Consider the following 13320-nt stretch of genomic DNA (forward strand, 5'->3'; position numbering starts at 1 on the left):
TGTGCAAGTCCAGGCCAGGCAGGGACCAGGAGGGCCCTGAGGAGACCCTCGAGAGTGGCACATCCCACTAGGAGGGGCGGGGAATCACCAGACCCAAAGCTTCCTAATGCAGGGACTTCTCTACATTTTCTTTTCTGCCATGCCCCCAAGGTTAAAAATAGTACCTAACGTGTAACTGGGGCTCGGTTTTTGTTCAATAAATACGTGAAACTATAAACTTCAATGAAAAAGGCAGAGACAGAGCGGGGACTCTGGTACTCACCATGCAGTGCACAACACAGACATTTTTGTGGTCCTGCCTGAGCCAGGAGTGCATGTTCCTGCAAATGTCATACAGGTTGCGGAGGTTTGGTGCCCGTCTGGCCGCCCAGCCACATTCAGAGACCTACAAAGAGAAGGCCCTGCTCAGCTGGGTGCTGCGCCAGCATGAAGCAGGCTGTAGGGAGCCCGTCCTGTCCTCTGTGCACGTGAGGGACAGATGTCACAATGAGGTGTCCTGGGCCCCTGTTGTGCCTCCTCTCTGTGCTATAGTGTTTGTGTGCCAGGGCTGTTGCTGCCTTTGAAAGAACTCAGTCTATCCTTTCCTGTGCCGTGTGTCAGTTTAAACACCATGAAAAGTATCTCATGTCTGGAGTATTTTACCAAGAAAACTGTGTGACCTCATGCCCCCTCTGGAGGGTGAGAAGCAGTGGGCAGGCAGGGGGACACCTTGGATTTCTTTGTCAAAGAGCATTTTATTTTTATTTAGAGATGGGGTCTTGCTATGTTGCTGAGGTTGGCCTCGAACTCCTGGGCTCAAGTGATCCTCCCACCTCAGCATCCTGAGTAGCTGGGACCACAGGGCGCACCCCTGTATCTAGCCAAACAGTACTTTCAATGGACAGAATCAGCTCTGTCGGCCTCTCTCTCAGTCTACGCTTTGGGCCTTCCCTCAGGACATGCCCCACCTGTCTCATGCCCCAGCGCCCCTCCAGCCCTACTGCCTCTGTGAGAGCCCCGCCCTGGCCCCACCCACTGCTGTCTGCTGGACAAGGTCGAAGGTCAATCTAGTGCTGCAACTAAATGGAGGACAATCACAAAACCTACACTAACGCACTGACAACAATCGCCAAAGTCATACCCAGACAAAACCGGGGGCCACTCACTCGGTTATGAAACTTAGAGGGCCGATACGTCCTCGGGGACAGGTTGTAGACAGCATAGTGTCCTGGGTGCTTGGAGTCTAGAAACAACCGCACGTCTTCTATGTTATTTTTGATTGCTGACTCCACGCCTTCTGCTGGGAACGACATCACTGGAACAGAGCAGGCCTGTGTCAGCCACTGTGGGGTGACCACTGTCCCTAGAAGGCTATGTTCACCTCACAGCTAGGCCGCCTACCTGAGGGCCCCACTGCTCCTGGAACCTGGAACCTGTCTGGGCAGCTTCACCAGCCACTATCCAGACAGCTGGCCACTATCAGGCCCTCCCCACCCTCCTGGATGCCCGCCCTGGCCTGACCAGGGAGAACAGACCAACCCACACACCTGTCAGCTGGTCTTTAGGACTCCTGGAGAGAGCTTTCCAGATGGGAAGTCCTGCCTAGAGAGCGTGGTGCTCAGCAGTCTCCAAGCCTCAGGATGAGCTCTCCTGACTTTTGGCCTGGAGACCCAGGCTAGACGTGCACGGCCTCGCATCATTCCCCTGAAGAGCTTACAGTTTGAGAAGATGCCAAACTAGGGGAAAAGCTGGGCCAATCAGTGGACACAGGCCTGGGATGGTGCCAGGGCCACTTTGTGGGCAGGCTCGTGGCTGGCCAGGAAGCTGGACAAGAGGCACCTCTGCCGTCCCTGCAGCCGCCCCACCTAGCTCCCTGACAAATGCACAGCAGGGCTGCACTAAAGGCAGTAGTGCCATGAGCTGCTCTCACACAGGTACAGGAATGTGTCCTATAGCATAACCTGGCAAACGTACCAGCAATTCTGGATGTGATGTAGGATATGTCGAGATCGCCCTTGGCATAACTGGAAATAAAAAGACACTGGGTTATCAAAGGAAACACTCAAACAGTTAAGTCACAAGGGCTTAAACCAGAGCCCCAGTCCTGGGAAAGCCATAGAGGCTCTCACTATTTAGGCTGTATCCCATAAGGAAGGTGCACATGCACACGTGTGCACATGAGTGTGTCACGTGGAGAGAAAACCTGTGAGTGGTAGAGAGGATGGACCCAACAGGATGGGTTCTAACTGTCCCCTGCCATTCTCGAGTGTGCGCCACAGGGCACACTGAGGACTGGTCTGGAGGACAGATGGCGACACAGGTGGCGGGGACACGCTGAAGAGCAGAAGGTGCTGTGTGTGGTCGGCAGCCTGAGGACAGTGACCCAAGTGGTCACTGCTCCACCCTCCCCTCGAGGAGGGAACCCAGCAGACACGGTCGGAAGACAGGATGGGGCCAAGTGCTGGAGACGCCCATGCTGTGGCCACAGCCAACAATCTATTAACCAAGTGTCCCCTAACTTGGTCCATAAAATCAGTAAGACACAGCTCAAACCCCTCCATGACGATACAGGGAATTTGACAAGTTTACTCTAAAATTAATTTGAAGAAACAACTGTGTAAGAACAGGTAAGACATTCTTAGGAAGCAAGGTAAAGAGAGAGGCTGGCCTCTCCCACCAGTGAGCAGGAAGCTGCGGGACTGAAAAGTCTCCCAGAGACGGAACCAGGAGTGGCTACGGCTCGACCATCAGCGAAAGAGCTGTTCCCACCAAAGCGCACAAGGGTCAACAAAAAAAAATCCCAAAAGTAAGGTCTGTAAGGATTTAAAGTCCCAAGCATACACAATAAAACCATTAAAAGAAAATACAGGCCAGGTGCGATAGTTTGTGTTGGTAGACCCAGCACTCTGGGAGGCCGAGGTGGGAGGATCACTTGAGGCCAGGAGTTTGAGACCAGCCTGGGCAACATAGCAAGACTCTAAAAAAAATTTTTTTTTTCATTAGCCAGCTGTGATGGCATGCCTGTCGTCCCAGCTACTCAGAAGGCTGAGGTGGGAGGATCACTTGAGCTCAGAAGTTTGAGGAGTTAGAGGTTGCAGTGAGCTCTGATGATGCTACTGCCCTCCAGCCCAGGTGACAGACTGAGATCCCATCTCTATAAAATGAAAAAGAAAATACATTTATGATATTTTTAAACATTTAAAAAACTTGTTTATATCTACTTAAATGCTAGCTTCGGATACAGAGGCTTCCTAAACGAGACAACAAACGGAAGACACACAGGGAAGTACAGGTAAATCTGATACTTCAATTTGAACTGTCTATAGGACAAGACATTAAAAAAGAGACAACTAATACTCCAATACAAAGTATTTGCTGTATTTTTTTCACAAAAAGAATTAGGACATAGAACATATCTCAATTATTAGTAAGAAAAACAAAAAAGCCCCAGAGTAAAAAGAGCAAAAGATGAGAACAAGCAAGTCCCTAGACAGGTGTGGTGCAGGGACCACCAGCAGGACCTGCCAGGCCAGCAGAGGTGCAGGGCCCAGGCCCGCCCCACACACGGGGCAAAGGCCCCTCAGCCTCCCAGGGTGCCACAGTGAGCACAGCGTGATGACTCGCATTATGGGAGGGCGGGCACTGCATGCAGTTTCAGGGATCTGTAATATCTCATCCCACAAAAGGTGGGGGCACCACGTGGGCCTGGCTGTGTTGGCTCCTAGCATGTGTACAAGGGGAATGCACATGTTAGGTCTGTACTTGACATGGGCAGGAAAGAATGAGACTCAGGGCTCAGGCCTGTGGCCCTGGCTTGTGGGACACAGAGTAGCCAGAGGCAGTGGGGTGCTGAGGGAGCACCAGGAAAATGATAAATTCATTATTACTTCTAAGTCAATGCATGTGTTTACAGAGCCTCGTCCATCTTAAGCATGAGATTCAAATAGAGGCAGATCACGCCAGCAGGCCTGACTGCTCATACTCGGGGAGGGCTGGCTGCAAGGCTGACCCTGGGCCGACGTCTAGGGGATTTGGGGAAGGTTCCCATCATCCCCAGAACTGATGAGTCTGATGAGTGCCAGCAGAGCTGCCTACAGGCCCTGCCGCAAAGGCCCCAGGGCTCTCTGCAAATGGCACCCGCAGCACCCTCATAGCTCGCTGCTGGGAACAACACGTGATGGGGGATGCCTGAGGGAGGACCCTGAAGACACACCAGGCTCCCCTGGACTCGCTCCGTGCATCCTCTTCCCTCTGCTGCCTGTGCTGTGTCCTTTCCCTGGAATAAACTGTGGCAGTAACTACGAGTCCTTCTGGCAAATCACCCAACCTAGGGTGCCACGGGGGACCCCGACGCACGTCTCTCCTCTCCCTCTCCGTCTCCACTCTGATCACGACATTGAACAGTCTCCCACCCTCCTGGGTCTCCTCTGGCCCCAGCTCGTTTAGATTAATACTCATTTTTAAACTCATTTTATTTTTTCATCATGTAAGACATTTCCGTAGTTCTAGAGCAAAAGTCATGAAATCAGATAAATTCAGGAACGAACCACTGTCCTGCCTCCATCCCCGTAGGTCATTATTTACATTTGCTTGTTCACCCAGAATTCACACACACACACACACACACACACACACACACACACACACACGCATACAAACACGCACACGTGCACACTTGGCCTATCCCATGTCCATTGTGCCCCTGAGGGAACCAGCCTTGGGGCTTTCAGATCTCATTCACCTTCTGCCACCTCACCGCCCCACCTCTCTCAGCCACCAGTCCTGGACACCACACTGCTGAGGCCCAGGGCTCTTCTCTCCTGCTGCCCACTTGACTGGTAAGAAATGGCGTCTCAGTCTAGGCTTAATTTCCATTTCTCTTTTCCAGAGCGGGGTCAAGCAGCTGCTCGCACATCTGGGAATCATCTGTTCACTGCCATTTGGGGGCTGCCACTCAGGAGTCCCCAGGTCCTGAATCCACAAGGGCACAACATGGAACTGTGTGACCTTCCCAGATGGACGCCACATCCGGGTCAGGATGATGTGGGGGCCAAGATAAAGACAGGCTGGATGGTGGCCAAGGGGGCTAGGCCAACACCTGGACCCAGACACGGCACTGCAGCCACGGGACCCTCGTGCCCTGCCCTGCTGGGGTCGTGCCATCTGTGGCTCCAGCTGGTGAGGAGAAGGGCATTCTGAAGCACATACACAACGCCCCACAGCTCAGCCCATCGCCACCTCACACCTTTGTCCAGACATGCGAGCAGGTAAGCACCAGGCCCTCGTCTCTGCCCAGTCCACACCCAGCCCTGCTGGCATTTGACGCCCAGAAACACCAGCCAGGACCCTGAGGAACCACAGCCCCATGCCCAGCAGATGGAGGGCTGGGCGCGGGACCCAGGGGAGCTTCCTTTGATCTTCCCTCAGCTATGAGGTAGGCAGTAGGGGCCCAGAGGTGCACGCTCACACCCTGCCCCAGGGACACACAAAACACCCCCAAGACCAAGTTTCTTCTCATCAAAAAGGTCACGTGGGGGACAAAGTGCATAGTGTGACAGATGACATACATACAGCTCAATGTGCAGCACATGTGGTCACATGTGTACTTGCACATGCTCATAGCACACTCACATTTGCACATACACACATGTTCACAAGCATATTCTTACACTTGCACATGTGCACACACACTCAAGCATACACATATGCTCACACATACACACATGCATGTGCACACTCTCAGAAACATATACAAGTACACACACGTCTGCTTGGTGCTATGGATGCTTGCAGACACAAAACAAGGATCTTAACACAAAAGAAAGAACAAAGATAAGGACGAAAGGTCTGACCAAATGTAGAAGGAACATGGTAGCCACAAATAGCCGATGCCCTCAAGCCGGAGTGGCAGCTGCACGAGGCAACCATGGCCGGCAAGGGCTCCCCAGGCAGCCCCCGGCACTCAGCCCCTTCAGAAGAGTCAGCAGAGAGACCCCAATGACACAGAGGGGGCTGCGCTCTAGAACATTCCACAGTGGTCCATGAGCAGTGCCAGAGGCTGCAGGCTGATGTCAGGGACAGGAGGCCCCCCACCTGCATACATGTGCCCTCTCCTCAGATGATCCCACCCACAGTGTGGGATCCCACCCACATGACCCACACTCAAATCCACCTTGTTCAAAGTCTGAACAGTGAGAAGTTTAACTGACCACAGGGAGGTGTTGCCGTGCCCAGCCGCCTCACTCGCTGCACGCCAAAACAGACAGACAGCCCAGCACAAGGGGCGCTGCCACAGCAAGAACCACGCCAAGCCAGGTGCTGCCTGAGGCCGGGTCTCCAGGCCTCTCTCTGCACTGCAGGGTCATGCAAGGCGGCTGACGGAAAGGGACCTGCTCTGCTCCACAGAGCACTGGACACATTCGACACCTTGGGACAAGGGGAATGCTGTCCCACTGCCTCCAGGGATTCTGTGTGGCTTTTCCACAGCAGGGGTGGGAAGCAGGGGCCCGAGGGTCTAGGCTATAGCCTGGACAGAGAACCCAGCAGACACACAGCCCGGGTGCCTCATACTTACTTAGCAACGGATTGTATGACCTTGGAGGACGTGTCCTTGATGTTGGTGAAGAGTCGCTCTGTGCCGCCCCGCAAAATGTCAAGGAATCCTCCATAGGGCTGGTCGTACTCCATCAGAGCCAAGCCTGCAGGGACAGATGGTCTCAGCTGGCCATGGGCACACACGGTCCCACGACATCTCCTGATGTGCAGTGTGGAGCAGAGAGCGCTGGCCCCCCTTGGCACTGGTGAGTCTGATCTGTGTCCTCAGCCTTTCCAGAGATCCAGGGAAGTAGCTGCTCTGGGCACCTCAGACATGGCTTTAGGCTGAAACTTCACCTGTCTGTGGGCATGGGAGGCCAGCCTCAGGGCCGCAACTTGAGGCTGCCACTGACTGCCCTTGACATGAACACAGTGGTGGCCGATGAAAGTAGACCCTGAAACCACAGGGTCCCTGGAATGAGGGCATCAAGGCGGCTTTGGCAGTAGAAGTTGGCATAAACAGAGAACGCCTGCCCACTGCCCCATGTGCAGACAAGACACAGGCCTGGGAAGACCCAAGAGTCACAACGAACTCAGCCCCTTCAGAACTCACTCTCCCTGTAGCCAGTGGAGGCCACGGCAGCTACTGCATGTGCCCAGGGCTTGGCTGGCCCACCACTGGGGCTCGGTCCCTCCCCAGGAAACAGATGAACAAAGACCCAGGTGAGTCCTTCCATACTCAAATGGGGACATGGGGACAAGATCAGGAGGGTCTTGGCCCACAGTCAGCCAGTGGCTCTCAAGTCCATGTCCTGGCTGTTCTACTCTGGTCAGGGCCCCAGTGGCTCCATTGGGGACCTTCCAGAGTGCCTCCCGGCACACAGTCCCAAGAGCACTCGGAATCCCTGCTCCAGAGCATTCTGAGCTCTCCACAGGCTGAAGCCCCTCCAGGAACATTCGGGCCCATCGCTGGTGCCATCTGCATGAGGTGGAAGGCTAGGAAGGCTACTCAGTCATTGGAGACCCACCCAAACCACTGGCATCGTCTCCCCGGTCCTGTTAAGCCCCCACCCCCATGTAAGTCCCCCCTAGCCTCCCCAAGTCCCTTCCCCATCAGCCCCTCCCCTAACTGAGCTCTACCCCCATCTGGGCCCCACCCTATCTGAGCTCTTTCCCGCTGGACAGTGGCTGAGCCCCTGCCCCCCAGTCTGAGCGCCCTCCCCTGTCTGAGCCCCTGCCCCAGCTGCCTGATTTCTGTCCCCCCATCCCCTGGCTCTCCCCTGTCCCGGGCACCTCTAACATGCTATGATTTCAGGGTCACTGCCTGTTGCAGTGAAGGGTTAACCCTGCCAAAGCGGGCCTGGCCCTTTGTCCCCAGCTCCTAGGAGGGAACCTGGAGTGCCCCCTGAGGGGCTTTGGGCTCTTCCAGACAGTGAACAACACGATGTGGTTTAATGGAGTCTTGGGCCACTGGGATCAGCTTGACTGCAGAGGGGCAGGGGACTGAGGGCCCAGACCTGCATGCCTGACCCCAAGAAACACCCTGGATGCTGGGGCACAGGCCCACCTCCCTGGGTGGCAATGTCCCGAGCATTGTTGCCCAGCGCTGCTACACACCACCCCGTGGGCAAGGACACCTGGATCCTGCCCCACATCTCTTCCCTCAGTTGGTTTCTGTCTAAACCCTTCCCCTGTGCTGAACTGCATGGGGACACCAGCTTTGTTGAGCTCTGTGAGTTCCAGTGAACTGCTGCAGCTCCCAGGCCCCAAGAAAGCAGGACTGTGGGGCTCGGCCCTCCCCAGAGTGGAACCAACATACCCACCTCCACTGTAGCTGCTGCTGGCAGGGCCTCCAGGCAGGGGCGGCCCTCGGGACGGCGCAGCGTTCCCATGGCTTCCATTCTGCTCCAGGAGCTGTGACGATTAAAACCAGAGGAGTCGGTTCCTGAATGGACCTTGGCAAGAGTCAGAGCTACAGTTCCCACCCGCCCAGGTCAGGGAGAGAGCACACAGCACCTGCACCCCACAGCCCGGCCTCTCTACCTGGCTCATTGTAAAGTGCAAGGGGAGGATTTCCCACAAGTCTAAACAGTCAACCTGACCCACAGGGTAGGTCACACAGAGATAAACCAACGCAAGCGACCCATGAAAGACTCAGTGTGTGTCTGCCTCACAGCGCCCTCTGTCCTGGTCCGACACCTCAGACCTGCAGGCTACAGGCTCTGTTCCTCTTCCTCAGTCCATTTCTTCCCAATCTGCTCAACCATCACAAGCAGACTCGGCGCCTCCGAGTGCTCTCTCATCTCAGGGCCCAGGCTCTGGGGACCATGTGGCTTGCTGCCTCCTTGAGGGGAGTGGGGGGAGGGGAGGCCAGAAACGATAGTATTTTTACCTCCCCTTGAGTTCAGCTCTGTTGTGGACTGGGTGTTTTGCGGTGGGCCTGGCAGGAGTCTGATGTTTGCCCCCCAGGTTCTCATTTAGAAGCGCTAAGAGCAGAGCGCTCGGGCGCAGGTGACCAGGCCTGCGTCTGTGCAGCAGCACCTCCTGCCCCCACAGCACCCCCGCACACCCAGCGTTCCTCTGCAACCTCCAGGGAGAGTCAGGTGTTTTCTGTGAAGGGCCAGAGAGCAGATGGGACGTGGTAGGCGCCAGCCTGCCCTGCTGCAGAGCAAAGCCACTGAAACTCCCTCCCTCCCCGCCTTCATTTTCTCTGAAATGGATCCCCCACCCCACCCTCAACCCCAGGGCAGCTCCTTGATGAGGTCCCCAACATCAATTCTCCAACTGCAGAGTACCTGGCACCTTAACATGCTTCTGGCTCCCAGGCTGGGCACTCCCTCCACTGCAACCCCCACGGATCTTGGCCTCCAGAGGGAGGCACCCCCCACCATGCACACTCTGCTCCTTGCAGCCCCTGGCCCCCAGGCCTGTGTATCCACTGCCACCCCAGCAGGAACTGTAAACCCTCAACTCATCCCAAACCAATCTCCTCTCACAGGACCCCCTGTCCGCAGATGAGGACTCAGGTCAGCAACTTTGATCTTTCCCTCCCAAGCCCTATATCCACCCCTCGGCAATAGCTGAGCTGGCCCCTCACAACCAGCTCTATACCAAGAGCTCTGGAAAGTCCTGTGTCCGGCTACAATGGAGTGAAAGGATCCAACCGAAAAGTGCCTGAGATACAGGAATCAAGAGTCTGGGTCACTGAGCAAGGGTCGCCTGGCAGAGGGGCCTAACCTCACTGGGGAGATGAATAGTGTCAGGGAAGCCGGGCAGCTAGAATTTGTGGACAGAGCAACAGATTGAGGACCATGGGGCGGGGAGGTGGCGTTTGTTGGCAGGGGGGACTCTGGAGGCCTTTGGGGCCCTGCAAGTCCTGACCTGAGCCCTGTGCACCAGTGGTGGTGGTTGGTGGGAGCCCAAAGATACCCAGAGACCCTGCCTGCTGCCCATGGGTATGGGCCAGACCTCAAGCCTGCTTTTGACCACAGGAATCTAGTAAAGGTGATTGCCCGCCCGCCTGCCCTTGGCCTGGTCAGAAAGACCAGGAGGGCGTCTTCTGGCCACCTTGCACTGATGCCTTCCTGGCCCCCCATTTTCACAAAGCACACGGCTATGTGGGGCCTCAGTCCAACAGCCTGCCAGGCCCTGAATGCCACAGCAGCCATGGGAGCCTGGAAGTGGACCCTTCCCAGGCCAAGCCTTGGGATAGCCACAGCCCAGAGACCTCGAAGTACAGGACCAGCTGACACATGCCGAGATGCTTGCTCACCAGGTTGTGAGACACAAAAATAACTCACACTCCATCCAAAGTCAGAAGAAGAACTACTAGAAAAGAGCCTACAGAGCAACCCTCAGGGCTTTTATGGGCTGGGGACAGTGCATCCAGAGCATGACCCCGGGGCGCTCTTCGGTCCTGACCTTGAGTTGCCATGGGGCCCCTTCCCCACGCACTGGCTGGGAGCCCTCAGTGGCTGTGACACTCCACAGTGAACTGCGTGGGAGGTCCTCAGGGTGATGCGAGAACACAATTACAAGCAACACCTGGAGTCCGGTGCTTTTCGCAGCTATGACGCCCTCACCTCTGTGATGGGTGACTTGGGGTTCACATTCCTGGCGGCCGCGATCTCCTGCAGCTGGTGCACCACCTCAGCAATGGACAGCCGCTCCTCTGGGTTGACCTTCAGCATGGCACCTGCAGCAGAGGAACAGTGGCATGAGCTTGACCTCGCGTTGCACTATGAGCCTTGGGGTCCCCAGTGGGATGGCACCATCTGCTCTCACAGAGGTCACAGGGCACTAAAGGGCCACTCACTCACACACTCACTGACTTTAAAAAGCAAGCGAGGGGACAATGAAGGAAAGAGCAACAAAACTGAACCAAGTCATCAAACCACCACTCAAAGCACGCTCAATTCACTCAACGGTGAGCGGATGAGAGCTCTGTTGAAAAGCCCCCCACCAGGGATACTGTTAAAACAATGGCAACAGATGGGAGACACAGTAGTGCCAGCTGGTGGGTAACACCCACAACCTAACAGGGAGGCTGTCCCCGAGCCCTTGCCCTGAGCATCCACCATGGGGACTTACGGATGAGGTCATGGAAGACAGTGTACCGAGTGTCGCTCAGAGGAATCGCGTACTTCCCGTTGACTATTCGAAGTTTCGCTCCATCCTCAAAAGGATGGTGCTGGAAGCACAGCAGGTACAAGATGCAGCCCAGAGCCTGCGGGGAGAATAGAGGCTGAGTGGCCAGGGCTGGCGGAGTTGAGGACATGGGATTGCACTGGGACACAGAGAAGTAGCTGGGGTGGGGGCTCCTTCCATGGGTTCCATCTTTTGTTGGTTTTATGGATGAGCCAGACTTGGCTGTGACATACAAAGGCCAACCTAGCTGAGAGAGCTAGCAACAGCCCTCCCCACAACATGGGAAGCCTCGATTTTTCCATCCTTATCCACCACAAAAATTTATCTAGGTTACAGTAACAAAGAAACTCCAAACTCTTATTTTAGATCAAAATGTCCCTTTCACAATTAAATGGTTCTCACATTCATGCATTCGGGCTCTGGGGCTAGTGGGATGCCAGCACAGATCTAGCTGTGCAAGGGGCAGACGCCCATCGTCCCCAGTAGTGGCAGAGCAATGCCAAAGCAATGCAGGGGACAAGCTCCGTCTTGGCATCTTTCGGCTGCAACGTTACACACAAAGCAAAGGAGCAGAGCAGAGCACACAGCAACGAGGCCTGTAGGGTCAGTGGAGGATTTTCACAGAACAAGCCCTGAATGAACTATCGGGCTCTTCTCCTGGTCATTCTACCCACAACACCCAACTATGGGAACCCACAGGAGGAAGTAGTGGTTACTTCAACATCAAGATTTTGTCCAGCCAAGAGTAAAAGTTCATACCGGGATGCCTGACAGAGCAACGTCAGGGGAGTCTTCCTGCTGGGATGTGTGCCTGGGGCAACCAAGAAATAAGCAGCTAATAAAGACACAGGAGGGTACCCGTCATCTCACACATCTCAAAAGACAAAGGTTCTCAACCTAGGACCCCAGGAACAGACGCAGCATGTCCACGTGGGCCCACATGGGGCCCTTGTGAACACTGAGTGGGAATTCCAAGGTGCAGGGGTGCAAGTGCTTGGGCCCCTGTTCCCAGGTGAACGCTGGTGGCTCTGGCTACACCAGGGAGGGAACAGGAGCACAGCGTGTAGGCAGAGCTCTGCCATGGAGTGAGAGGAGAGCCCAGGAGCACCACAGGGCATTATGTCCACCCAATGGTCTTTGAGAGGGGGCAGGAGACCCCTGGGCACTGGGCCTGGCCCTCGCTCAGGCAGAACCGGCTGCAAAGGACTCCTGGGTCAACTCAGTTCAACACGAGCACACCAACCAAATGAATTCTACTCAAGTCATCTCTGTGAAAAGTAGTCATGAGTGATTCTTAAGAAGATGAAGAAAAGAGAAAGAAAAAGAAATGGTAAAAGAGAAAAGAGGCCAAGGGGACCTGTTGATTCTCAGTCAGAGGACACCAGGCCGCAGCTACCTGAGGCCAGGACAGACACCGATTTCCACTATGCATGGGCCAAGGACAGGGTCTCCTTGGGGGAATGAACCAGGCACTGCCAGGAGAGGCACCAGGACCTCACCCAGATATCCTGCTTCTCGCCGATCGGGAAGTTTGAATACAAGTCTATGATCTCTGGCGTCCTATACATGGGTGTTGTGTTCCTCGTGATCTGAAGAAAAAAACAAATATTTCAAAGGAAAAGTTATATGTAAGCAGTACTTTTTATTTTGCATCAATGCCCTGCAACTTTCCCAAGTGCATGGTGCCCGTTCCTCTTGTACGTTCCAGAAAGACCTTGGGGCCCTACTCACCACCTCCACTGCCCTTTCCCTTCAGATTAACTTCCATGAATCTCTCATGGCCTCCCACGTTTAATAAAATAACTATGCCAAAGTATTCACCTGCCATACATCTATTTGTTCAGTAGAGGTGTGTCACACTTAACACAAGAAACCTACTCCAGAACAGCTGCAAACAGACCAGCTTTTGTGAGCCACATTATTCTAGTGCACAAAAGGAAGTGCTATATTAAAAGAGGCTTCCAGATGAATTCTAGTGGAGGACACAGAACACTTCTACAATGGAAGAAATAACAACCAAATTCTACATGGTTAGTTCAGGTTTAAAAACTGAGAGACCCACAAACATACAGAGGGAGGGGCTTGTAGGTTGCACACTCGCATGGAAAAAGAGAATCTCAGTGCATGGCAAACACGAACACCAGCCCCAACTCAGTGGAT

General features: G+C 54.7%; 1 protein-coding gene across 4 annotated transcripts in view; it reads right to left on the reverse strand.

The window, feature by feature from the left end:
- Positions 1–13320, reverse strand: part of GAK (cyclin G associated kinase) — a 68694-nt gene that overhangs the window by 31935 nt on the left and 23439 nt on the right. For all 4 annotated transcript variants that reach the window (XM_012663677.1, XM_012663676.1, XM_012663679.1 and 1 more), the window contains 8 exons: positions 12660–12749; positions 11104–11239; positions 10596–10708; positions 8337–8427; positions 6554–6677; positions 1954–2003; positions 1146–1294; positions 263–385 (listed from right to left, as the gene is read on the reverse strand). In XM_012663677.1, coding sequence (XP_012519131.1) covers positions 263–385; positions 1146–1294; positions 1954–2003; positions 6554–6677; positions 8337–8427; positions 10596–10708; positions 11104–11239; positions 12660–12749 — 876 coding nt within the window. The remainder of the gene's footprint in view (positions 1–262; positions 386–1145; positions 1295–1953; positions 2004–6553; positions 6678–8336; positions 8428–10595; positions 10709–11103; positions 11240–12659; positions 12750–13320) is intronic.

Source organism: Propithecus coquereli, unplaced genomic scaffold (genome assembly GCF_000956105.1).
Source record: "Propithecus coquereli isolate 6110/MARCELLA unplaced genomic scaffold, Pcoq_1.0 Scaffold821, whole genome shotgun sequence".
NCBI classification, from domain to species: domain Eukaryota; kingdom Metazoa; phylum Chordata; class Mammalia; order Primates; family Indriidae; genus Propithecus; species Propithecus coquereli.